Source organism: Bombina bombina, chromosome 6, assembly GCF_027579735.1.
Source record: "Bombina bombina isolate aBomBom1 chromosome 6, aBomBom1.pri, whole genome shotgun sequence".
In the NCBI taxonomy this organism is placed as follows: domain Eukaryota; kingdom Metazoa; phylum Chordata; class Amphibia; order Anura; family Bombinatoridae; genus Bombina; species Bombina bombina.
This window is the reverse complement of record NC_069504.1, coordinates 1,062,363,525-1,062,391,506: the sequence shown is the minus strand read 5'-3', so window position 1 is coordinate 1,062,391,506 and position 27,982 is coordinate 1,062,363,525. Positions and strand designations below refer to the sequence as shown.

The 27,982-nt window shown below is 40.6% G+C and overlaps 2 protein-coding genes across 2 annotated transcripts in view; both read left to right on the top strand.

The window, feature by feature from the left end:
- The window catches only part of BCL2L14 (BCL2 like 14), a 352,635-nt gene that overhangs the window by 236,672 nt on the left and 87,981 nt on the right, over positions 1–27,982 (top strand). The gene's annotated exons all lie outside the window — the stretch shown is intronic.
- Positions 54–26,843, top strand: LOC128662498 (TAF5-like RNA polymerase II p300/CBP-associated factor-associated factor 65 kDa subunit 5L). The gene is made up of 2 exons (XM_053716278.1): positions 54–152; positions 25,278–26,843. Exons 1-2 carry the CDS (start codon positions 54–56, stop codon positions 26,841–26,843), a joined length of 1,665 nt encoding a protein of 554 aa, XP_053572253.1.

The following is a 27,982-nucleotide window of genomic DNA, read 5'->3' as shown; positions in this document are numbered from 1 at the left end:
TGATTCCCAGTACTAGAGTGGAATTCCTGGGTACTATAATAGACTCCATAAACATGAGGATATTCCTTCCAGACCAGAGACGTCACAAGTTAACTTCTGCTTGTCTTGCCCTCCAGACCTCCTTTAGGCCCTATGCGGCTCGGCGTATGGAGGTGATTGGTCTCATGGTGTCCAGCATGGACATCATTCCTTTTGCCAGATTCCATCTCAGACCACTTCAGCTGTGCATGCTGAGACAGTGGAATGGCGATCATTCGGATCTGTCTTAACAGATTTCTTTGGACAACCGGTCGAGAGAATCGCTCTCCTGGTGGCTCTTTCCAGATCACCTGTCCCAAGGGACATCCTTCTTGAGACCATCCTGGGACATTGTGACTATAGATGCAAGTCTCAGGATGGGGAGTTGTTTGGGGTGCCAGGAAGGCACAGGACCTGTGGACTTGAGAGGAATCCCTTCTCCCAATCAACATTCTGGAACTTCGAGCAATCTTCAATGCTCTGAAGGCTTGGCCTCCTCTGGGTTTGTCCCAGTTTATCAGATTCCAATCGGGCAACAAACTCGGTGGCTTACATCAACCATCAGGGGGGAACGAGTATCTCCCTAGCACTGAGGGAAGTATCTCGGATTTTGGAGTGGGCAGAAGCCCACAACTGCTCGCTGTCAGTGATTTATATTCCGGGTGTTGACAACTGGGAAGCGGATTTCCTCCGCAGACAATCCTTTCATCTGGGGGAGTGGTCTCTCCATCCCGAGGTGGAACGCCGGAGATAGAATTCATGGCGTCCTGGCTCAATTCCAAGCTACCAAGATATAGTTCAGGGATCCTCAGGCGGAGCTAATAGATGCATTAGCAGTGCCTTGGAGGTTCAATCTAATTTACATTTTCCTGCCATTAACACTTCTTCCTCGTGTGGTGGCCCGCATCAGGCAGGAGCAGGCATCAGTAATACTGATTGCAGCATTTTGGCCGCGAAGGATAATACTACTAAGGATTTTAGGCAAACTTCTTCCTTGTTATTTACTCTGGGAAGCGTAAGGGTCTGGAGGCTTCTTTGACTTCCTTATCTTTTTGGTTGAGGAGTGTGATACACTTAGCTCATTACACTAGAGCGGTGGCTTCCTCTTGGGCCTTTAAGAACGAGGCCTCTATGACTCAGATTTGTAAGGCGGCTCCCTGGTCCTCCTTACATACTTTTTCAAAATTCTACAAGTTTGACGTTTTTGCTTCGGCCGAAGCAGCTTTTGGGAGAAAAGTTTTACAGGCTGTGGTGTCCTCAGATTAGGGTCCGCCTCTCTTTATCCCTCCCGTTATCATTCAACACCATTTATACCCTGATATTTCTCCTACTGTTCCTTGTTCCCTTGGCAGAATGACTGGGATATGAGGGAAGTAGGGGGAGTATTTAAGCCTTTGGCTGGGGTGTCTTTGCCTCCTTTTGGTGGCCAGGTTTAGTATTCCCAACAGTAAGGAATGATGCCGTGGACTCTCCTCATACAGAAGGAAATTAAATTATCAGGTAAGCATAATTTATGTTCTTTATAATTTACTTTTAAATATTCTCTTTTTTAATTTTCTTTTAATTTGCCTTTCAAGTTTGTATTTTCCAAATATATATCATTATCGGGGGTTTACCTGGGTAGGAATATGGCATCTGAGAAGGCCTTGCACGTTCGCAGTTAGTTTATTACACACAAAGAATTACTTCATTGCCCCATCTTCAGAGTGTGCAAAGGATCATACCTACACAATTCATCTCATAAGTAACATTGCATGTGTGCAAATGAGAAAGTTAGTGCTGGCTTGGTCATCTTCATTGAACAAAGTAAGCATGCAAAAATTGTGGAAACGCTACTGCGCATGTGCTCTGTATCGCTCTGGGCATTTGATTATATGCATAAATTAATCAATTGATTGGACTTCAGGGGTCACTTTTGGACTGTAAATAGTGATGTAGTACTGGAATTAAAAAAATGATATATGTTTTATTTAAAACAAAGCTTAATATTCCTATAAAAGTAAGTTGGTGTTGTTGTTTTATTTTTTAAAGATACAATGGGTACTGGATTTTTTTTTTTTATAGATTATTGTAAATTTTGGCACATGTTCTCAAAACAGTTTTCGGAAAGGAACTTTCTTAAGTATTGCAGCACCAAGCTGAGGGGTTTGTGCAATATTAGAACTGATTTTGTAAAGACCCCAAATTACTTATGATTCTTTTCCTTGACCACAAGATCTCATGATCTTAAAACATTGTTAATAACAATCTACATCCTTTTGCTCAACTGTCCCAAAACTCTTTTTTCCTCTCAAGGCACTTTACAGAGACTAGATTGCTTTATAGTTCGTGTTGCAAGAGGAACATATTTCCATATGCTGTGGATGTGCCCTTATGTGAGGGACTTGTGTGAGTAGCCACTCATTTGATCTCAAAAGTTTTCAGCAATTATTTGCAGCCTGGGAACCATCAATTAGCTATACAGATTCAAGGATTAGTGTCTAAGCTTTCAGGTTACATTCTTATTCCCTTTCAGAGTTGGTGCCGAAGGATATAGTTTTATCTGAGAGACAGGCCTCCGTAGATGATTTGTAGGTTGGGATACTTGCCATACAGAAAATGGGTTCATTTTCTAGGTCCCACCACCATTGTTTTGGAGCTTGGACTCAAGTTGATTTGTGTTGACTTCTTAAAATTGAAAAAGATCTTTCTATAAAGGTACCTTTCTTTCATGTAATTGGCAAGAGTCCATGAGCTAGTGACGTATGGGATATACATTCCTACCAGGAGGGGCAAAGTTTCCCAAACCTCAAAATGCCTATAAATACACCCCCCACCACACCCACAATTCAGTTTTACAAACTTTGCCTCCTATGGAGATGGTGAAGTAAGTTTGTGCTAGATTTCTACGTTGATATGCGCTTCTTAGCATGCTGATGCCCGGTTCCTCTCAGAGTGCAGTGAAGGGAGTATTACATATTGAATGCAATGGTCATCCTAACGGGGATCTATTTCATAGGTTCTCTGTTATCGGTCGTAGAGATTCATCTCCTACCTCCCTTTTCAGATCAACGATATACTCTTATATACCATTACCTCTGCTGATTCTCGTTTCAGTACTGGTTTGGCTATCTACTTTATGTAGATGAGTGTCTTTTGGTAAGTAGGTTTTCCTTTATTTAAGACACTCTCAGCTATGGTTTGGCACTTTATATGTAAAGTTCTAAATATAATGTTTGTACTTATATTTGCCATGATTCAGGTTTATCGGTATATTTCCTTTTCGCAGATTGTCAGTTTCATTTTGGGAAATGCATATTTTAAAAAAATAAATAAATAAATAATAATTTCTTACCTGGAATTTTCAAATTGACTTTCTTTCTAAATTGCGGGCTGTTAGGCTCGCGGGTGCGTCATTCTTAGCACGAGACTTTTTTGGCGCGAGAATTACGTTTGTTGACGTATTTTCGTCATTTCTGGCATCTTAGTTGGCGCCAAGAATTTTCACATAGTTGCGTCATCTATGATGCTTGTGTTTGTTGCAGACTTTCTTGGCGCCAAAAAATATTTTGTCAGTTGTGGGCGTCATACTTGGCGCCAGATTTCTGACATTATTTCAGTCTTTATTTCATTCTGCTTCTGGTTTTCAGAGGCTTATTTTGTTTGCATTTTTTCCCATTCCTGAAACTGTCATTTAAGGAAATTGATATTTTGCTTTATATGTTGTTTTTTTCTCTTACATTTGCAAGATATCTCAAAAACTGTTCCTGTATCAGAAAACACTGTTGGATTCCTGATGACTGATAGCAGTCCTACCAAAGCTAAGTTCATTTATTTTAATGTTATGAATTTTTATCTTTAGCTATGGTTTGTAATAAGTTATCATGATAAACTTTTACATGCAGAGTCCATCAGTATTAATGCATTATCTATTGCTATTCTTTTAACATCTAATGTACAAGATATACCTAGGAATTTATAAGAATATTTTTCTGATTCTATTCTAAAGGCTTTGTCTGCCATCCCGCCTTCTAATAAAATGTAAAGGTCTTTTTTAAACTTCTCATTTAGTTGATGAATTTTCAAATGACCGATAACATACTGAATTATCCTTCTCTGATGATGATTTATCTCATTCAGAATATCCTTCATCAGATATTGACACTAACAAATCTACTTTTTTACTTTTAAATAGAGTGCGTTCGTTCTTTGTTGAAAAGAACGACTTATCTCAGACTTGGTGGTTAGATCACCATCGTATTGTTCCACGGGTCTCTTTGGTTCATCCAACCTGGACCGTGATCACAACAGATGCGAGTCTTTTAGGTTGGGAAGCTGTCTGGGAATCTCTGACAGCACAAGGGGTTTGGAAATCTCAAGAGGCGAGATTATCTATCAATATTTTGGAACTCCGTGCGATTTTCAGAGTTCTTCAGTTTTGGCTTCTATTTGAAGAGAGAGACGTTTATTGGTTTTCAGACAAACAATGTCACAACTGTGGCGTATGTCAATCATTAGGGTGGGACTCTCAGTCCTCAGGCTATGAAAGAAGTATTTTGGATACTTGCTTGGGCAAAATCCAGCTCCTGTCTAATTTCTGCGGTCCATTCCCAGGTATAGACAATTGGGAAGCAGATTATCTTTGTCATAAAGCTTTACATATGGGAGAATGGTCTCTTCACCCAGATGTCTTTTTTTCAAGTTGTTCAGATGTGCGGGCTTCCAGAAATAGATCTGATGGCATCTCATCTAAACAAGAAACTTCCCAGGTACCTATCTAGGTCCAGGGATCCTCAGGCGGAAGCAGTGGATGCATTGACACTTCCTTGGAGTTATCAACCTGCCTATATTTTTCCGCCTCTTCTTCTTCTTTTAAGAGTGATTTTCAAAATCATCATAGAGCAATTGTTTGTGCTGCTGGTGGCTCCAGCATGGCCGCTCAGGTTTTGGTATGTGGATCTTGTTCGGATGTTCAGTTGCCAACCTTGGCCATTTCCATTAAGGCCAGATCTTCTATCTCAAGGTTTGTTTTTCCATCAGGATCTCAAATCATTAAATTTGATGGTATGGAGATTGAATGCTTAGTCATAGAAGTTTCTCTGACTCAGTGATTAAAACTATGTTGCAGGCTCGTAAATCTGTGTCTAGAAAGATTTATTATCGAGTTTGGAAGACTTACATTTCATGGTGTTCTTATCATAAATTCTCTTGGCATTCTTTTAGAATTCCTAGAATTTTTCAGTTTCTTCAGGATGGTTTAGATAAGGGTTTGTATGCAAGGTCTTTGAAAGGACAAATCTCTGCTCTTTCTGTTCTGTTCCACAGAAAAATTGCTAAACTTCCTGATATTTATTGTTTTGTACAGGCTTTGGTTCGTATCAAGCCTGTCCTTAAATCAATTTTCTCCTCCTTGGAGTCTTAATTTGGTTTTGAAGGCTTTACAGGCTCCTCCGTTTGAGCCTATGCATTTTCTGGACATTAAATTATTTTCTTGGAAAGTGTTGTTCCTTTTGGCCATCTCTTCTTCTTGAAGAATTTCTGTTTTATCTGCTCTTTCTTGTGAGTCTCCTTTTCTGATTTTTCATCAGGATACGGCGGTTTTTGCGGACTTCGTTTAAATTTTTACCTAAAGTTGTGAACTTTAACAACATTAGTAGAGAAATTGTTGTCCCTTCTTTGTGTCCTAATCCTAAGAATTCTCTGGAGAGATCCTTACATTCTTTGGATGTGGTAAGAGCTTCAAAATATTATGTTGAAGCTACTAAAGTTTTCAGGAAGACTTCTAGTCTATTTGTTATCTTTTCCAGTTCTAGGAAAGGTCAGAAGGATTCTGCCGTTTCTTTGGCATCTTGGTTAAAGCTTTTGATTCTTCATGCTTATTTGGAGTCGGGTAATTCCCCGCCTCAGAGGATTACGGCTCATTCTACTAGGTCAGTTTCCACTTCCTGGGTTTTTAAGAATGAAGCTTCTGTTGATCAGATTTGCAAAGCAGCAACTTGCTTTCTTTGCTTACTTTTTCCTAAATTCTACCATTTTGATGTTTTCTCTTCTTCAGAAGCAGTTTTTGGTAGAAAAATACTTCAGACAGCTTTTTCAGTTTTTGATTCTTCTGCTTATATTTTCAGTTTTTTTCATTATATGATTAAAACTTTTGATTTGGGTTGTGGATTATTTTTTCAGCGGAATTGGCTGTCTTTATTTTTATCCCTCCCTCTCTAGTGATTCTTGCGTGGAGTTCCACATATTGGGTATTTGCTATCCCATACGTCACTAGCTCATGGACTCTTGCCAATTACATAAAAGAAAACATAATTTCTTTCATGTAATTAGCAAGAGTCCATGAGCTAGTGACGTATGGGATATACATTCCTACCAGGAGGGGCAAAGTTTCCCAAACCTCAAAATGCCTATAAATACACCCCTCACAACACCCACAAATCAGTTTTACAAACTTTGCCTCCTATGGAGGTGGTGAAGTAAGTTTGTGCTAGATTCTACGTTGATATGCGCTCCGCAGCAGGTTGGAGCCCGGTTTTCCTCTCAGCGTGCAGTGAATGTCAGAGGGATGTGAGGAGAGTATTGCCTATTTGAATTCAATGATCTCCTTCTACGGGGTCTATTTCATAGGTTCTCTGTTATCGGTCGTAGAGATTCATCTCTTACCTCCCTTTTCAGATCGACGATATACTCTTATATACCATTACCTCTACTGATTCTCGTTTCAGTACTGGTTTGGCTTTCTACTACATGTAGATGAGTGTCCTGGGGTAAGTAAGTCTTATTTTCTGTGACAAGCTATGGTTGGACACTTTTGTATAAAGTTCTAAATATATGTATTCAAACATTTATTTGCCTTAACTCAGGATGTTCAACGTTCCTTATTTCAGACAGTCAGTTTCATATTTGGGATAATGCATTTTTTTTTTCTTACCTTAAAAATTTGACTTTTTTCCTGTGGGCTGTTAGGCTCGCGGGGGCTGAAAATGCTTCATTTTATTGCGTCATTCTTAGCGCGGACGTTTTTGGCGCAAAAAGTTTTTTCTGTTTCCGGCGTCATACGTGTCGCCGGAAGTTGCGTCATTTTTTACGTTTTTTTGCGCCAAAAGTGTCGGCGTTCCGGATGTGGCAGCATTTAGGCGCCAAATAATGTGGGCGCCTTTTTTGGCGCTAAAAAATATGGGCGTCACTTTTGTCTCCACATTATTTAAGTCTCATTATTTATTGCTTCTGGTTGCTAGAAGCTTGTTCACTGGCATTTTTTCCCCATTCCTGAAACTGTCATTTAAGGAATTTGATCAATTTTGCTTTATATGTTGTTTTTTCTATTACATATTGCAAGATGTCCCAGATTGACACTGAGTTAGAAGATACTTCTGGAAAAACGCTGCCTGGTGCTGGATCTACCAAAGTTAAGTGTATCTGTTGTAAACTTATGGTATCTGTTCCTCCAGCTGTTTGTAATGAATGTCATGACAAACTTGTTAATGCAGATAATATTTCCTTTAGTAATGTTACATTACCTGTTGTGGTTCCATCAACATCTAATACTCAGAGTGTTCCTGTTAATATAAGAGATTTTGTTTCTAAATCTATTAAGAAGGCTATGTCTGTTATTCCCCCTTCTAGTAAACGTAAAAGGTCTTTTAAAACTTCTCATTTTTCAGATGAATTTTTAAATGAACATCATCATTCTGATTCTGATAGTGGTTCCTCTGGTTCAGAGGATTCTGTCTCAGAGGTTGATGCTGATAAATCTTCATATTTATTCAAAATGGAATTTATTCGTTCTTTACTTAAAGAGGTTTTCTCCAACATAGGTGTGTCCGGTCCACGGCGTCATCCTTACTTGTGGGATATTCTCTTCCCCAACAGGAAATGGCAAAGAGCCCAGCAAAGCTGGTCACATGATCCCTCCTAGGCTCCGCCTACCCCAGTCATTCTCTTTGCCGTTGTACAGGCAACATCTCCACGGAGATGGCTTAGAGTTTTTTAGTGTTTAACTGATTCAAGCGTCGTCCCTTCCTCAAGCAAAGGCTCACACGGACATCGTCCTGGCCTTTCTCAGATCTCACGGATGGAAAGTGAACGTGGAAAAGAGTTCTCTATCCCCGTCAACAAGGGTTCCCTTCTTGGGAACAATTATAGACTCCTTAGAAATGAGGATTTTTCTGTCAGAGGTCAGAAAAACAAAACTTCTAGACTCTTGTCGGATACTTCATTCCGTTCCTCTTCCTTCCATAGCTCAGTGCATGGAAGTGATCGGGTTGATGGTAGCGGCAATGGACATAGTTCCTTTTGCGCGCATTCATCTAAGACCATTACAACTGTGCATGCTCAGTCAGTGGAATGGGGACTATACAGACCTGTCTCCGAAGATACATGTAAATCAGAGGACCAGAGACTCACTCCGTTGGTGGCTGTCCCTGGACAACCTGTCACAAGGGATGACATTCCGCAGACCAGAGTGGGTCATTGTCACGACCGACGCCAGTCTGATGGGCTGGGGCGCGGTCTGGGGATCCCTGAAAGCTCAGGGTCTTTGGTCTCGGGAAGAATCTCTTCTACCGATAAATATTCTGGAACTGAGAGCGATATTCAATGCTCTCAAGGCTTGGCCTCAGCTAGCGAGGACCAAGTTCATACGGTTTCAATCAGACAACATGACAACTGTTGCGTACATCAACCATCAGGGGGGAACAAGGAGTTCCCTAGCGATGGAAGAAGTGACCAAAATCATTCTATGGGCGGAGTCTCACTCCTGCCACCTGTCTGCTATCCACATCCCAGGAGTGGAAAATTGGGAAGCGGATTTTCTGAGTCGTCAGACATTGCATCCGGGGGAGTGGGAACTCCATCCGGAAATCTTTGCCCAAGTCACTCACCTGTGGGGCATTCCAGACATGGATCTGATGGCCTCTCGTCAGAACTTCAAAGTTCCTTGCTACGGGGCCAGATCCAGGGATCCCAAGGCGGCTCTAGTGGATGCACTAGTAGCACCTTGGACCTTCAAACTAGCTTATGTGTTCCCGCCATTTCCTCTCATCCCCAGGCTGGTAGCCAGGATCAATCAGGAGAGGGCGTCGGTGATCTTGATAGCTCCTGCGTGGCCACGCAGGACTTGGTATGCAGATCTGGTGAATATGTCATCGGCTCCACCTTGGAAGCTACCTTTGAGACGAGACCTTCTTGTTCAGGGTCCGTTCGAACATCCGAATCTGGTTTCACTCCAGCTGACTGCTTGGAGATTGAACGCTTGATTTTATCGAAGCGAGGATTCTCAGATTCTGTTATCGATACTCTTGTTCAGGCCAGAAAGCCTGTAACTAGAAAGATTTACCACAAAATTTGGAAAAAATATATCTGTTGGTGTGAATCTAAAGGATTCCCTTGGGACAAGGTTAAGATTCCTAGGATTCTATCCTTCCTTCAAGAAGGATTGGAAAAAGGATTATCTGCAAGTTCCCTGAAGGGACAGATTTCTGCCTTGTCGGTGTTACTTCACAAAAAGCTGGCAGCTGTGCCAGATGTTCAAGCCTTTGTTCAGGCTCTGGTTAGAATCAAGCCTGTTTACAAACCTTTGACTCCTCCTTGGAGTCTCAATTTAGTTCTTTCAGTTCTTCAGGGGGTTCCGTTTGAACCCTTACATTCCGTTGATATTAAGTTATTATCTTGGAAAGTTTTGTTTTTAGTTGCAATTTCTTCTGCTAGAAGAGTTTCAGAATTATCTGCTCTGCAGTGTTCTCCTCCTTATCTGGTGTTCCATGCAGATAAGGTGGTTTTACGTACTAAACCTGGTTTTCTTCCAAAAGTTGTTTCTAACAAAAACATTAACCAGGAGATTATCGTACCTTCTCTGTGTCCGAAACCAGTTTCAAAGAAGGAACGTTTGTTGCACAATTTGGATGTTGTTCGCGCTCTAAAATTCTATTTAGATGCTACAAAGGATTTTAGACAAACATCTTCCTTGTTTGTTGTTTATTCAGGTAAAAGGAGAGGTCAAAAAGCAACTTCTACCTCTCTCTCTTTTTGGATTAAAAGCATCATCAGATTGGCTTACGAGACTGCCGGACGGCAGCCTCCCGAAAGAATCACAGCTCATTCCACTAGGGCTGTGGCTTCCACATGGGCCTTCAAGAACGAGGCTTCTGTTGATCAGATATGTAGGGCAGCGACTTGGTCTTCACTGCACACTTTTACCAAATTTTACAAGTTTGATACTTTTGCTTCTTCTGAGGCTATTTTTGGGAGAAAGGTTTTGCAAGCCGTGGTGCCTTCCATTTAGGTGACCTGATTTGCTCCCTCCCTTCATCCGTGTCCTAAAGCTTTGGTATTGGTTCCCACAAGTAAGGATGACGCCGTGGACCGGACACACCTATGTTGGAGAAAACAGAATTTATGTTTACCTGATAAATTTCTTTCTCCAACGGTGTGTCCGGTCCACGGCCCGCCCTGGTTTTTTAATCAGGTCTGATAATTTATTTTCTTTAACTACAGTCACCACGGTACCATATGGTTTCTCCTATGCAAATATTCCTCCTTAACGTCGGTCGAATGACTGGGGTAGGCGGAGCCTAGGAGGGATCATGTGACCAGCTTTGCTGGGCTCTTTGCCATTTCCTGTTGGGGAAGAGAATATCCCACAAGTAAGGATGACGCCGTGGACCGGACACACCGTTGGAGAAAGAAATTTATCAGGTAAACATAAATTCTGTTTTAATTGCTTTAGAAATAGAGGATTCTGGTCCTCTTGATACTAAATCTAAACGTTTAAATAAGGTTTTTAAATCTCCTGTAGTTATTCCAGAAGTTTTTCCTGTCCCTGATGCTATTTCTGAAGTAATCTCCAGGGAATGGAATAATTTGGGTAATTCATTTACTCCTTCTAAACGTTTTAAGCAATTATATCCTGTGCCATCAGACAGATTAGAATTTTGGGACAAAATCCCTAAGGTTGATGGGGCTGTCTCTACTCTTGCTAAACGTACTACTATTCCTACGGCAGATAGTACTTCCTTTAAGGATCCTTTAGATAGGAAGATTGAATCCTTTCTAAGAAAAGCTTACTTATGTTCAGGTAATCTTCTTAGGCCTGCTATATCTTTAGCGGTTGTTGCTGCAGCTTCAACTTTTTAGTTAGAAGCTTTAGCGCAACAAGTAACAGATCATAACTCTCATAGCATTGTTAATCTTCTTCAACATGCTAATAACTTTATTTGTGATGCCATCTTTGATATCATTAGAGTTGATGTCAGGTATATGTCTCTAGCTATTTTAGCTAGAAGAGCTTTATGGCTTAAAACTTGGAATGCTGATATGTCTTCTAAGTCAACTTTGCTTTCCCTTTCTTTCCAGGGTAATAAATTATTTGGTTCTCAGTTGGATTCTATTATCTCAACTGTTACTGGAGGGAAAGGAACTTTTTTACCACAGGATAAAAAATCTAAAGGTAAATTTAGGTCTAATAATCGTTTTCGTTCCTTTTGTCACAATAAGGAACAAAAGTCTGATCCTTCGCCCTCAGGAGCGGTATCAGTTTGGAAACCATCTCCAGTCTGGAATAAGTCCAAACCTTTTAGAAAACCAAAACCAGCTCTCAAGTCCACATGAAGGTGCGGCCCTCATTCCAGCTCAGCTGGTAGGGGGCAGATTACGTTTTTTCAAACAAATTTGGATCAATTCAATTCACAATCTTTGGATTCAAAACATTGTTTCAGAAGGGTACAGAATTGGCTTCAAGATAAGGCCTCCTGCAAAGAGATTTTTTCTTTCCCGTGTCCCAGTAAATCCAGCAAAGTCTCAAGCATTTCTGAAATGTGTTTCAGATCTAGAGTTGGCTGGAGTAATTATGCCAGTTCCAGTTCTGGAACAGGGGCTGGGTTTTTATTCAAATCTCTTCATTGTACCAAAGAAGGAGAATTCCTTCAGACCAGTTCTGGATCTAAAAAAATATTGAATCGTTATGTAAGGATACCAACATTCAAAATGGTAACTATAAGGACTATTCTGCCTTTTGTTCAGCAAGGGCATTATATGTCCACAATAGATTTACAGGATGCATATCTGCATATTCCGATTCATCCAGATCACTTTCAGTTTCTGAGATTCTCTTTCCTAGACAAGCATTACCAGTTTGTGGCTCTGCCGTTTGGCCTAGCAACAGCTCCAAGGATTTTTACATCTCAGTTCTCGGTGCCCTTCTGTCTGTAATCAGAGAACAGGGTATTGTGGTATTTCCTTATTTGGACGATATCTTGGTACTTGCTCAGTCTTCACATTTAGCAGAATCTCATACGAATCGACTTGTGTTGTTTCTTCAAGATCATGGTTGGAAGATCAATTTACCGAAAAGTTCATTGATTCCTCAAACAAGGGTTACCTTTTTAGGTTTCCAGATAGATTCAGTGTCCATGACTCTGTCTCTGACAGACAAGAGAAGTCTAAAATTGATCTCAGCTTGTCGAATCCTTCAATCACAATCATTCCCTTCGGTAGCCTTATGCATGGAAATTCTAGGTCTTATGACTGCTGCATCGGATGCGATCCCCTTTGCTCGTTTTCACATGCGACCTCTTCAGCTCTGTATGCTGAACCAGTGGTGCAGGGATTACACAAAGATATCTCAATTAATATCTTTAAAACCGATTGTACGACACCCTCTGACGTGGTGGACAGATCACCATCGTTTAGTTCAGGGGGCTTCTTTTGTTCTTCCGACCTGGACTGTAATTTCAACAGATGCAAGTCTGACAGGTTGGGGAGCTGTTTGGGGGTCTCTGACAGCACAAGGGGTTTGGGAATCTCAGGAGGTGAGATTACCGATCAATATTTTGGAACTCCGTGCAATTTTCAGAGCTCTTCAGTCTTGGCCTCTTCTAAAGAGAGAATCGTTCATTTGTTTTCAGACAGACAATGTCACAACTGTGGCATACATCAATCATCAAGGAGGGACTCGCAGTCCTCTGGCCATGAAAGAAGTATCTCGAATTCTGGTATGGGCGGAATCCAGCTCCTGTCTAGTTTCTGCGGTTCATATCCCAGGTATAGACAATTGGGAAGCGGATTATCTCAGTCGCCAAACGTTACATCCGGGCGAATGGTCTCTTCACCCAGAGGTTTTTCTTCAGATTGTTCAAATGTGGGGTCTTCCAGAAATAGATCTGATGGCTTCTCATCTAAACAAGAAACTTCCCAGGTATCTGTCCAGATCCAGGGATCCTCAAGCGGAAGCATTGGATGCGTTGTCACTTCCTTGGAAGTATCATCCTGCCTATATCTTTCCACCTCTAGTTCTTCTTCCAAGAGTAATCTCCAATATTCGGAAGGAATGCTCGTTTGTTCTGCTGGTGGCTCCAGCATGGCCTCACAGGTTTTGGTATGCGGATCTTGTCCGGATGGCCTCTTGCCAACCGTGGACTCTTCCGTTAAGACCAGACCTTCTGTCTCAAGGTCCTTTTTTCCATCAGGATCTCAAATCCTTAAATTTAAAGGTATGGAGATTGAACGCTTGATTCTTAGTCAAAGAGGTTTCTCTGACTCTGTGATTAATACTATGTTACAGGCTCGTAAATCCGTATCTAGGGAGATATATTATAGAGTCTGGAAGACTTATATTTCTTGGTGTCTTTCTCATCATTTTTCCTGGCATTCTTTTAGAATTCCGAGAATTTTACAGTTTCTTCAGGATGGTTTGGATAAAGGTTTGTCTGCAAGTTCCTTGAAAGGACAAATCTCTGCTCTTTCTGTTCTTTTTCACAGAAAGATTGCTAATCTTCCTGATATTCATTGTTTTGTACAAGCTTTGGTTCGTATAAAACCTGTCATTAAGTCAATTTCTCCTCCTTGGAGTTTGAATTTGGTTCTGGGGGGCTCTTCAAGCTCCTCCGTTTGAACCTATGCATTCTTTGGACAGTAAATTACTTTCTTGGAAAGTTTTGTTCCTTTTGGCCATATCTTCTGCCAGAAGAGTTTCTGAATTATCTGCTCTTTCTTGTGAGTCTCCTTTTGTGATTTTTCATCAGGATAAGGCGTTGTTGTGAACTTCTTTTAAATTTTTACCTAAGGTTGTGAATTCTAACAACATTAGTAGAGAAATTGTGGTTCCTTCATTATGTCCTAATCCTAAGAATTCTAAGGAGAAATCATTGCATTCTTTGGATGTAGTTAGAGCTTTGAAATATTATGTTGAAGCTACTAAGAATTTCCGAAAGACTTCTAGTCTATTTGTTATCTTTTCCGGTTCTAGGAAAGGTCAGAAGGCTTCTGCCATTTCTTTCGCATCTTGGTTGAAATCTTTAATTCATCATGCTTATGTTGAGTCGGGTAAAACTCCGCCTCAAAGGATTACAGCTCATTCTACTAGGTCAGTTTCTACTTCCTGGGCGTTTAGGAATGAAGCTTCGGTTGATCAGATTTGCAAAGCAGCAACTTGGTCTTCTTTGCATACTTTTACTAAATTCTACCATTTTGATGTGTTTTCTTCTTCTGAAGCAGTTTTTGGTAGAAAAGTACTTCAGGCAGCTGTTTCAGTTTGATTCTTCTGCTTATAATTTCAGTTTTTTTTCATTATAAGATTTAAACTTTGTTTTGGGTGTGGATTATTTTCAGCGGAATTGGCTGTCTTTATTTTATCCCTCCCTCTCTAGTGACTCTTGCGTGGAAGATCCACATCTTGGGTAGTCATTATCCCATACGTCACTAGCTCATGGACTCTTGCTAATTACATGAAAGAAAACATAATTTATGTAAGAACTTACCTAATAAATTCATTTCTTTCATATTCGCAAGAGTCCATGAGGCCCACCCTTTTTGTGGTGGTTATGATTTTTTTTGTATAAAGCACAATTATTCCAATTCCTTATTTTTTATGCTTTCGCACTTTTTTCTCATCACCCCACTTCTTGGCTATGCGTTAAACTGATTTGTGGGTGTGGTGAGGGGTGTATTTATAGGCATTTTGAGGTTTGGGAAACTTTGCCCCTCCTGGTAGGAATGTATATCCCATACGTCACTAGCTCATGGACTCTTGCTAATATGAAAGAAATGAATTTATCAGGTAAGTTCTTACATAAATTATGTTTTATGTAAGAATTTACCTGATAAATTCATTTCTTTCATATTGGCAAGAGTCCATGAGGCCCACCCTTTTTATGGTGGTTATGATTTTTTTGTATAAAGCACAATTATTCCAATTCCTTGTTGATGCTTTCGCTCCTTTCTTATCACCCCACTTCTTGGCTATTCGTTAAACTGAATTGTGGGTGTGGTGAGGGGTGTATTTATAGGCATTTTGAGGTTTGGGAAACTTTGCCCCTCCTGGTAGGAATATATATCCCATACGTCGCTAGCTCATGGACTCTTGCCAATATGAAAGATGAATTTCTCCGGTAAATTCTTACATAAATTATGTTTTTTTTGCTCTTCTGATCTCCTCACGAGTGACATTACTTGGCACATATGAATCTTTTTTTTTTTTTTTTTCCTTTTTAGGAACGTCCATATTGCTTTTATTTTTTCTGTAAAATGATAATAGTCCATTGGGCTCCATAAAATGTGGGATATTATTCCCGCCACTAGGAGGCCAAGAACCCATCAAGAGCTTAAATCTTTCCCATCTTTATTCAGTTCTGTTCTTGACCACCCTAGAGAAGGTTGAGAATAGAGGTGTTACAGCTACTTGCTCATGGATTAAAGTTTAGGAGCTCAGACCACTGTCAGGCCCTTTTTCCCTGGGACATTTAATTCTCAAAAAAACGGAAGAGGTTTCCAGGAAGCTGAATGATACAGGGACATAGGAATACTCTTTATGTACCCATAGCTAAAATGCAGCTTAGTTATTTACTGGATACATCACACCTACTTCACACATTGGATACACTGAAGTGACAGGATGATTTTTGTTGGATCACTGCAGATATAGCTTCCCTATATACCAGCATACCGCAGCATTTAGATATTAACGCTGTTGACTTCTTAAAGCTATCCCAAGAGGACGGTTTATTAGACTCCGTAGGAAAACTAAGTCAGATAGCATCTATGATTTCCAATCATTGGAACTTAAGGACAGACTCATTAAGAGGGACTATGATTTTATCCAGTTGGAAGCTTGTAGAAAGTCAGTTAAAACCCTGAATCCCAGATGTAATAAAACTTATAATTGCAAAAGTGATAAGTTTAGTGAAACCATTGTATTCACTACAGAATACACACAGCAATATGAGAGCATAGTTAAAATTCTTAAACAATTACATATTTCTTTTACAAGATATGACGAGTCCACGGATTTCATCCTTACTTGTGGGATTTATCCTCCTGCTTACAGGAAGTGGCAAAGAGCACCACAGCAGAGCTGTATATTTAGCTCCTCCCTTCCCCTCCCCCCCAGTCATTCTCTTTGCCTGTGTTAGTATCAGGAAGAGGTAAAGTTGAGGTGTTAGTTTAGATTCTTCAATCAAGAGTTTATTATTTTAAAAGAAGTGGTGCCGCAGTGTGCTACTTTGTTCTGGGGTTAGCCTAGACCAAATCAATCTCTTCCATAACAAAAGAGAAGCATTTGGTGGCTTTACAGCCATGGGAACTTGTGGGATTTTATTCTCACTGCGCCTCCCATACTGATGCTGCCCTGCTTGTAAAGTCTGAGGAAAGAATAGTAAAACTCAGTACTTTTATTTCCACAGGCCAATGTGAGGTGAAAATTATTACCTTGCAAGCTGGGTGGACTGCCTTTGCTGTCGGGCAGCTTGAGGTAAGTGCTGACTTTTATTTCTGGGGTTAAAAGTTCTCAGAGGAAGTTGGACACTTGCTGGGTTCAGATTAAATAAGTAAGCCCTTAGTAAGAACTGGGCACTTTATTTTTACTTGCTTCAATTGTCTCTACAACATAGGAGACTTTAAGCGACAGCCAGCACAGACACTGAAGGGTTTTTTATATGTGTTTTCATACAGCACTTTGGGACGGGTGGTTAACCGCACTTTCATGCATACAAGCAGCCATCCTTTAAATGGGGGTTGTCACATTTCCCGGCGGGTCTTAAAGTCAGATGTACCGACCGGGAGATGTCTAGCTAAGTGGAACTTGTTTTGGGCATTTTTGTAAGCTCCCTACGGTCTTTTTATTATGTAAAAGATGCCGACCGGGAGGGCGGTCCTTAGAAGAGCGCGCCTTTTCTCTGCTCCAGTAATAAAGAGACTCATGCCGGGAGCTGTGTTATGCTTATATTATGTTATTTAGTAAGCATTGGTTTGGGGGATATTTAGGATCGGGCAGGCTACTTTGAGGATGTCAATTAGCAGCTGCACTATCCACTAGTTGGAATTATGTTATAGACATTGTTTATTTAATTATCAGATTATTGCATTCTGACTTGGACGAACTTATACTGGTCCAGTATTGCACTAGATAGAGTACTTTGCAAAAGGAGGATTGACCTCCAAATCAGATAGATAATTGTGCAATCCGTGAACCGTTTTTGGTATACTTCTGCCCAAGTCTCTACTACTTATTATTTGCCTTTTTGCCAGTATCATTTGAATTGTGCATTCTGTGGATATGTCAGCTTTATATTCATTTGTGTGTTTTTAATTTAAGTTTTATATATTACTACAGTGGTAGTTTCTTTCTTTTATTTAATACATTATTAAATGTTAAGTTTTAAGTTTTAATTACATTCACCTACACTGTGTAGCCCTCTGTGCCGCTTTTTTGGTGAGTGCTCCATTACTGTCCGCTTTTTCTTCTCATTTTTTCTACTTTGAGGATGTGCCCGATTTTTGTGCGTCAGTTCTTGAAATTTTTTTAGCGATCAGTCCCTCCATATTTTTCTATCATTTACAATAATGTTACTATACGCCCATGATGGGCGGAGCTTGGGGCCAAGTTAAAACGTATCTTGTGTTTTGAGATGCCCAAGGGACCGGATAGCGTTACATGCGCTTCGGTTTATTATTTGGGGCTGTTCAGTCATGTTGCTCCATTGGACTACATGACGTTCTGGGTCCTCTATGTATCTAAAGAGAGATCAGAATAAACTTGATGGCACTCCCTCCACTGTCTATAATTTATTATTGCAGCCCAAACACTGCTTGCTATGAATAAAAGATTACTGTTTTAAAATTTAAAATGACAGTACCATATTTTGCACGTTCATTGCTTATTTGACAATAATTCACTGTTGCCTTGTTTAGGTTACCCTAGGTCATGTATGCACTAAATGAGTGCTTTTTACACTTACAAAGACAGTAACAGAGTTATCTGTTAGTCTTTATTTTAGGTTTTTTAACTTTTTCTTGTATATCCGACCTTTATGTTTTAGGATGGGATATGTTCACACAGAGAGCTGTTACTCTTTAATTTTAAATAGATCATGACGTGTGTGTTGATTTAAAAAAATAATAATAATAATAATATATAGAGAGAGAGAGAGAGAAACAATGGTGCTATTGCTTTTCTGCGACTTCTTCTTTTATAGGAGTCTGTTGTTTGTGGTTGACTCATGCCACGTACAATTATGGCCCTCTTACAGTGTCCTGCGCTTCCTCTAACATTTCATTTATCATAATTTTTCCTATGTTGAAGTAAATGTTTCTAGAGGAATTAATTTCAATCGGTATGTTTGACTAAGGATTGCTATCCCATATATTCTTCCCTGTAGAGGAAGATACTTCGAGTTTTTCTGTCAATGGCTTCTCAGGTTCAGTTTGAATTTTTCTTTATCTGATCCTGAGTTTAATATTCATCAGGGTTTCCTTTTACAACCGACAGCCTGCATTGTACCAGTTGCCACTGTGGCGGCTTCTGATTTGACGCCTTAGAAGAGTCTCTTAAGACTGAGACTCCTTTAGAGGAAATTCTAGATAGAATTAAGGCTCTTAAACTGGCTAATTCTTTTTTTGCGGACGCCGCCTTTCAGATTGCCAAGTTGGTGGCTAAGAATGCCAGATTTGTCATTTTGGCGCATAGAGCGTTATGGGTAAAGTCTTGGTCTGCTGATGTGTCATCTAAGTCAAAGTTTTTGGCTATTCATTTCAAAGGGAAAGCCCTATTCGGGCCTGACTTGAAAGAAATAATTTCTGACATTACGGAAGGCAAGGGTCATCTCCTACCCCAGGATAAAGCAGCTAAACTGAGGGGTACACAAAATAATTTTCATTCCTTTCGGAACTTCAAAGTACTCCCCGCTTCTTCTTCCGCTGAACAGGAAGAAAATTTGCGCAAGCCAAGACCGTCTGGAGACCCAACCAGGCTTGGAACAAAGGTAAACAACTCAAGAAGCCCACTGCTGCTCTCAAGACAGCATGAAGGGGCGGCCCCCGATCCTGGACCGGATCTAGTAGGGGGCAAACTTTCTCTTTTTGCCCAGGCTTGGGTAAGAGATGGTCAGGACCCCTGGACACTGGAAATAGTGTCCCAGGGGTATCAACTGGTTTTCTAAAATTCTCTCCCAGAGGGGTTATTTTTTCACGATTGTCTGTAGACCAGATAAGTGGTTTCCAGAAAAGAGGGAACGTTCAGACTCATTTTAGATCTCAAGAGTCTAAACAAGTTTCTCAGAGTCCCATCCTTCAAGATGGAGACTATTCGAACAATGTTACCAATACAATGATCCAGGAGGGTCATTATATGACTACCGTGGACTTGAAGGATGCATACCTTCATATTCCTATCCACAAGGATCATCATCAGTTCCTAATGTTTGCCTTCCTGGACAAACATTTTCAGTTCGAGGCTCTTCCCTTCGGGTTGGCTACAGCGCTCAGGATCTTCACGAAGATTCTAGGGTCCCTTCTGGCAGTTCTCAGACAGCGGGGTATTGTAGTGGCGCCTTATCTAGACGATATTCTGATCCAGGCGTCGTCTTACCATCTGACAAAGTCTCATACAAACATGGTTCTGTCCTTTCTGAGTTCTCGCGGGTGGAAGGTGAATCTAAAAAAGAGTTCACTAATTCCACAAACAAGGGTTCCCTTCTTGGGAACTCTGATCAATTCCATAGCCATAAAAATTTTCTTGACAGAGGTCAGAAAGTTAAAGATTCTGAATACATGCCGAGCCCTTCAGTCCAATCCTCGGCCATCAGTTGCTCAGTGCATGGAGATAATAGGATTGATGGTGGAGGCAATGGACATCATTCCATTTGCTCGTTTTCATTTTAAACCGCTACAACTGAGCATGCTCAGGCAGTGGAATGGAGCTTATGCGAATTTGTCTCCTCAGATAGATCAGGAGACAAGAGACTCTCTTCTTTGGTGCTTGTTGCCGGATCATCTGTCCCAAGGGACGTGCTTCCGCAGACCCTCATGGGTGATAGGAACATCTGACGCCACCCTACTTGGTTGGGGTGCAGTCTGGAATTCCCTGAAGGCTCAGGGTGTGTGGACTCAGTCAGAGTCTCCTCTTCCAATCAATATTCTGGAATAGAGTGCAATATTCAATGCGATTCAGGCTTGGCCTCTGTTGGCTTCGGCCAAATTCATCCGTTTTCAGTTGGACGACATCGCAACTGTGGCTTCCATCAATCTTCAGGGAGGAACATGAAGTTCCTTAGCATCGCAGGAGTGGACAACTGGGAAGCGGACTTTTTAAGCAGACAGCCGTTTCATCCGGGGCAGTGGGAACTCCATCCAGAGGTTTTTGCCACCCTGATTCTCAGAGGGGGCAGACCAGAATTGGATCTGATGGTGTCTCCTCAGAATGCCAAGCTCCTGAGTTACGGATCCAGGTCAAGGGATCCTCAGGCCGAACTGATAGATACCTTGGCAGTGCCTTGGTCGTTCAACCTAGCTTATGTGTTTCCACTGTTTGCTCTCCTTCCCCGGGTGTTTGCTCGGATCACACGGGAGAGGGCTTCAGTAATTCTGATAGCGCCTGCGTGGCCTTGCAGGACTTGGTATGCCAATCTAGTGGACATGTCCTCTCTGCCGCTGTGGAAGCTTCCATTGAGGCAGGACCTTCTAATTCGGGGACCCTTCCAACTCCCAAATCTAGTTTCTCTGCAACTGACTGCTTGAAGATTGACGCTTGATTTTATTTAAGCGGGGGTTCTCTGATTCGGTCATTGATACCTTGATTCAGGCATGTAAACCTGTTACTAGAAAGATCTACTATAAGATATGGCGTAAATATCTTTATTGATGCGAATCCAACGGCTACTCATGGAGTAGAGTTAGGATTCCCAGGATTCTGTCTTTTCTCCAAGAAGGATTGGAGAAAGGGTTATCAGCAAGTTCCTTAAAGGGACAAATCTCTGCTTTGTCAATTTTACTACACGAACGTTTGGCAGATGTTCCAGACATTCAGTCTATTGGTCAGGCTATAACCAGAATTAAGCCTGTGTTTAGACCAATTGCTCCACCCTGGAGTTCCGTTGGAACCCATGCATTCCATAGATATTACATTGTTATCTTGGAAGGTTTTTATTTTTGGTTGCTCTTTCTTCTGCTCGTAGAGTTTCTGAGCTTTCAGCGTTACAATGTGACTCACCTTATCTTATCTTTCATTCTGATAAGGTGGTTTTACGTACCAAACCTGGTTTCCTTCCTAAGGTAGTTTCTAATAAGAATATTAATCAGGAATTTGTTGTTCCTTCATTATGTCCTAATCCTCCTAAGAAGGAGCGTCTGTTGCATAACTTAGATGTGGTCAGTGCCCTGACGTTTTACTTGCAGGCGACTAAGGAATTTCGTCAATCATCTTCATTATTTGTTGTTTTTTCTGGAAAGCGTAGGGGCCAGAAAGCTACGGCTACCTCTCTTTCTTTTTGGCTGAAGAGTATCATCCGTCTGGCATATGAGACTGCTGGACTGCAGCCTCCTGACTGTGGCTTCGTCATGGGCATGATGCTTCTGTTGAACGGATTTGCAAGGCTGCATCTTGGTCGTCTCTTCACACTTTTATTTAAAATTTTACAAATTTGATACCTTTGCTTCGTCTGAGGCTATTTTTGGGAGAAAGGTTCTTCAAGCAGTGGTGCCTTCCGTTTAGGTTCCTGTCTTGTCCCTCCCTTTCATCCGTGTCCTGTAGCTTTGGTTTTGTATCCCACAAGTAAGGATGAAATCCGTGTACTCGTCATATCTTGTAAAAGAAAAGGAAATTTATGCTTACCTGATAAATTTATTTATTTTACGATATGACGAGTCCATGGCCCACCCTGTCATTTCTAAGACAGGTATGTACTTATTTTATTAAACTTCAGTCACCTCTGCACCTTTGGCTTTTCTTTTCTCTTCCTAACTTCGGTCGAATGACTGGGGGAGGAGGGGAAGCGAGAAGCTATATATACAGCTCTGCTGTGGTGCTCTTTGCCACTTCCTGTAAGCAGGAGGATAAATCCCACATGTAAGGATGAAATCCGTGGACTCGTCATATCTTGTAAAAGAAATATGTAATTGTTTAAGAATTTTAACTATGCTCTCATATTGCTGTGTGTATTCTGTAGTGAATACAATGGTTTCACTAAACTTATCACTTTTGCAATTATAAGTTTTATTACATCTGGGATTCAGGGTTTTAACTGACGTTCTACAAGCTTCCAACTGGATAAAATCATAGTCCCTCTTAATGAGTCTGTCCTTAAGTTCCAATGATTGGAAATCATAGATGCTGTCTGACTTAGTTTTCCTACGGAGTCTAATAAACCGTCCTCTTGGGATAGCTTTAAGAAGTCAACAGCGTTAATATCTAAATGCTGCGGTATGCTGGTATATAGGGTAGCTATATCTGCAGTGATCCAACAAAAATCATCCTGTCACTTAAGTGTATCCAATGTGTGAAGTAGGTGTGATGTATCCAGTAAATAACTAAGTTGCATTTTAGCTATGGGTACATAAAGAGTATTCCTATGTCCCTGTATCATTCAGCTTCCTGGAAACCTCTTCTGTCTTTTTGAGAATTAAATGTCCCAGGGAAAAAAATTATCAGGTAAGCATAAATTTCCTTATTATTGGGGGGATTCAGTGCTTAAACCCCTGATAAACCACTGTAGGTTTGTTTCCAAGAAACTGAAAATTTTAGCTAGATCACTCTCTCCTAGTCTGGTGAAAAACAAAAATAGTTCAAATACTTCTAACTGGCTATTTAAAAAGGGAATTTGTAAATGTGGCAGAAGGAATTGTAATACCTGTACTAAACTTAAGATTGGGGAAATCTTTTCATCTACCTATTACAATACTGAATATCATATTGATGGTTTACTTGCTTACATGTAATCTATGCAAGAGTATGTAGGCAAGACCTCACGTGAAGTCAGAACTAGGTTTGGTGAGCATGTTAGAGATATAAACAATTATTACAAAAATTCAGCGGTAGCTAATCACTTTAATAACCATTACTTTACACACATAGTGGATATATCGATACAAATCATAGATCTAGCCATCATTCTTCCTAGAGGAGGTAACAAACAAAAAATTCTAAATAAAAAAGGAATTGTATTGGATATTGAAATTACACTCACGAGTTCCCACTGGTATGAATAGGGAGTGTGACATAAGCTACTTTATTGATAGCTATCTTTTTATCTATACTATCCATTTATAATTCCATCACTTTATCTATTAAAATAGCATATGGAAATGATATATGGTAAAAGCATGGCTTGCAATTCCCATTTCCTAATCTTAAGTCACTCTAATGTTCGAATACAGTGTATTATAATATATAAGGTTTCCATCTTAATATGAGGAAAGTCCATGGCTTCATGCCTTACTTGTGGGAAAACAGAACCTGGCCACCAGGAGGAGGCAAAGACACCCCAGCTAAAGGCTTAAATACCTCCCCCACTCCCCTCATCCCCCAGTCATTCTTTGCCTTTCGTCACAGGAGGATGGCAGAGAAGTTTCAGAAGATTTGGAGTAGTCTCTTATGGAGGGTAGTACTCTTCGGTATGGGACTGGAGTTTTAAGTAGTCTTGTCAGCCACTCAGTGAGAGCATTGACTAATGTTAGGGTCTGGAGATGCAGGGAGAGTCTTTCTGCGAAAACATCCAGACTCGTATTAACAGCTCCTAAGCAATCAGTGTTGACTAGTTTCACTGCCTGCTTCTATCACTCAAGTCCAAGTCAGGTGCGATGCTACAAGACTGTTAAACTTGAGAGGCTGTGTGTCCCACGGCAGAGATTCCGATAAGATCGTTTCATATTATCTCATATGATAACGTAAAGAAGACAGGGTCACAAGTGTGACTCTTTTATCTGTATGGAATCAAGGATTAATATCTCAGGAAGGAGGTTATTGAACAGAGGGGATTTATACATAACTTGCTTTATTATGTTTTATGCTGCGATATGTGTGAGATGAGGCTCAGGCATATGTGGAACATTTAGGTTTTACTTTAGTTTTTTAGATAACTGTGCGGCCTGTTATTTGTGGCGCCTTTCTCTCCTGGAGCAGGGGCGGTCCTGCATGGCACTCCATGTGACCGGGTGTGGTCTCATTGACTTCCTTTTTCCTGACCATGCAGTTTACAGGAGAAGAAGCGGTTTCTCTGTGGGGCCTGGGTCATAGAAGGTGGTGAGTGCCCTGGCCATTGGGGGTGTAAAGGTGCCATTTATCTTGTTCTAGTGTCCATCTTAAAAGCGCAAGCTATGGAGGACTCTGATTCGTTATGGAGGACTCTGATCTGTTTTATTTGGATCTTCATTGGTTCATCGGACCTTTGCTCTAGCTGTCTGCCTCCTGTGGAAGCCTTGTTACAGTCTGTTGGGTGGCTACATTGATCCCATCTTGTCTGACTAGCATCAATGGAGATGCTTTACTTCTTGTGAGTATATATCTTACCATACATACTACTGCTCCTGGTATAAGACTGTACTAGGCCATATAGGCACCTTTGTGTCCTCTTGTGTTTTACTACAGATTATCCTCCTTCACCCCAAGAGGTCGGTCTGCTGGGTGACTGTTATAGATCCCAGACTGTTCCCATTGCACTAATTGGAGTGCTTCCAAGATTGTGAGTCTAATGTTATACAATCTGATAGTTTAACTCTGTGGATCAAACAATACTGGGCCATGTGGCGCATCTGTCTTTTCTCCTGTTTATAGATTATCCTCTTGGATCCAGGCTGGGTCCGCTACAGATTGCTGCCTCAACAATATCTCATTTCACAAATTTAAAGACTTTTTATTATATTTTGTTGAATTGACTAATAGTATTTTTCATATTGTCCACTTTTTTGTATCATATTTACTATCATATACATATTGTCTTCCTTTGTGTACCATATTTACTATCATATACACCATATAGCCTATTGAGTGCTAACTCTTTAGGGCGCCCCCTATCTTATAGAAATATGAAGTTCAGTTTGCAAAGCTACGGAATTTTCTTTCTGATGTGGATTCTCCTCACAGCCGTGAAGTCACAAGCCTCCTTTATCCTCTCTTCGTCTACCTCCATTTGGACATGGTACAGAACAGTCTAAAGAGTGCTGTGGACAGTTTCTATAGTCGCTTCCATGGCATGTTCTTGCAGCTCCCTGGGCAGAGAGACATTGTTGAGCAGCTGCAGACAACGATGACCATACAGGATATCCACTCCAACTTTAAATTGCGAGCTTTTCTTGATAACAAGTTTGTCGTCCGCCTCCAGGAGGAAAGCTATAACTACCTTCTCTTCTATCTTCAAAGTGACAATAACACTGCTTTTTATAAGGCGATCACCCAACACATTCAGTTAGATGTACAGCCACTAAAAAGGACAGAGTACCAGCTTTATGCCTGCAGTGGGTCATCGTCACGGGGAGAGAGCAGCAGCCTTGATCAAGCAGATGTGCCTGCTCCCATTTTACAGAACGAAGCCGCCCTCGAGCAGCTCCAGGACTGCATCAAACGAGTAAAAGATGGTCCTCACTCACTCACCACCATCTGTTTCTATGCTTTCTACAACACTGAGCAGCTACTGAACACTGCTGAGATATCCCCTGACAGCAGACTTCTGGCTGCCGGCTTTGACAACTCCTGTGTGAAACTATGTAGCCTAAGGTCAAAGAAACTGAAATCTGAGCCTCATGAAGTGGATGTGTCTCGAATACGGCTGGCTTGTGATATTTTAGAGGAGGCTGAAGAGGAAGACCAGGGCGGAACAGAATTGAAGATACTTAGGGGACACTCTGGGCCAGTGTATAGCACCCGCTTCCTATCTGACAGTTCCGGCCTCTTGTCGTGCTCTGAGGACACATCTATACGCTATTGGAATCTTGAAACTTTTACAAATACTGTCCTATATCAAGGCCATGCCTACCCAGTCTGGGACTTGGATGTCAGCCCTTGTAGTCTGTTTTTTGCAAGTGGGTCTCATGATCGTACTGACAGGCTATGGTCTTTTGACCGAACTTTCCCAATAAGGATATTTACTGGGCATCTTGCTGATGTTGACTGTGTAAAATTTCACCCCAATTCCAATTACTTGGCCACAGGTTCTTCAGACAAAACAGTAAGATTGTGGAGCTCCCAACAGGGTAATTCTGTGAGGCTTTTTACAGGACACCGTGGGCCAGTTTTGGCCCTTGCTTTCTCCCCAAATGGTAAGTATTTGGCCTCTGCTGGAGAAGACCAGCGCCTCAAATTATGGGATTTGGCATCAGGTACTCTCTATAAGGAACTGAGAGGACATACAGACAATATCAACAGTCTCACATTTAGTCCAGATAGCAGTTTGATTGCCTCTGCATCCATGGACAATTCAGTTCGGGTATGGGATATCCGAAATACGTACTGCAATGCCCTTTCTGATGGGTCATCCAGTGAACTAGTAGGTGTTTACACTGGGCAAACAAGCAATGTTTTAAGTGCACAGTGTATGGCTTGTAACCTTCTTTTAGTAACTGGGATTGCACAAGAAAACCAGGAACATTAGTTTGGTGTTTGTAGATGTGTTGGAGATTTCATATGCCTTGTATGAAAAGAGTGAAAAAACAAATAACAAAGCTCATTCTGCAAAAGTTTTCAATATGGAAATATTTAAGGGGACATAAAAAGCTAAAAATATTATTTAAAAAAAAAAATGCCATTTAGTCTGTTAAACACCAATTCTTATTTCATCCTCCCCTGAGGAGCCATGCTTCCCTGTCAGTCAAATGAGCATACAGTTATAAGAACTTTCACCATTGTGCTTATATATGTTTATTTGCTTTTAATTAAAAAGGTCATTAACCCGTAGAAACGCCACTAAGGCTTTACATTACTGTGATTAACAAAAAAAAATTGCTACTGCAAAATCTCTTAATCTGGAAGTTTGTTATAAAATTATTCTATAAAATCATAGATCAAAAGTATTTCCTACATACAATATTTTTTTATGTGTTTTTACATGTGAAGAATGTACTCAAACACTGCCACAAGTACAGTTAAGGGTGGGTTATTTAATAATAAAAAAACAAATGCCCTTGTCTAGTAACAGTAAGATATTAAAATACACATGAGTTCTTGGTCATCAGTTTGTGCAGATATATTTATAGCTGCTGTACCCTACCTACAGAAAAGCTAATTAAACTGTATGTTATAAGTCCACTGTAATTGATGCACTAAACATCAATGTTGGAAAAGTAATTGATATCCCTCTACTATAGTATACAGGAAATAAAATGTACAGACATTTGTGTTGCTCTATTTGCAAATGATACCTTTTTAGCGTAGCACAATGGGTGCCAATTTTAGAGCAAGAAGAAGGAAAATAAGAACACAGTAAAATAAATTTAAAACCAATTTGATTTTAGTATAGCCAACCAACGAGTGAGATTGTTTGGCTGTGTACAACCAATCACTGTCTAACAGTGCGGATAAAGCTATTCATTATGTCACTTCCTGCATGTATGACGCACAATTTGGAAGGGGAAAACCAGTGCTTTAGAAAATGAGGCAACTTTGTCCTTGCAATAGTTTGCAAATTGACGCTACTGTTTTATGTAGCTTTTGATTTGGATGTAATGTCCCATTAACAGTAAAAAAACATGCATTGCTTAAGGGGTTGCACTCAGCATATACACAAATAAAACG

Bases quoted from the DNA above. Each gene is read 5' to 3' on its own strand.
- LOC128662498 (XM_053716278.1), top strand. From the start codon at position 54: ATGAGGATATTCCTTCCAGACCAGAGACGTCACAAGTTAACTTCTGCT. The intron at 153-25,277 runs GTGATTGGTCTC...CCTATCTTATAG, and splicing joins ATGCGGCTCGGCGTATGGAG to AAATATGAAGTTCAGTTTGC.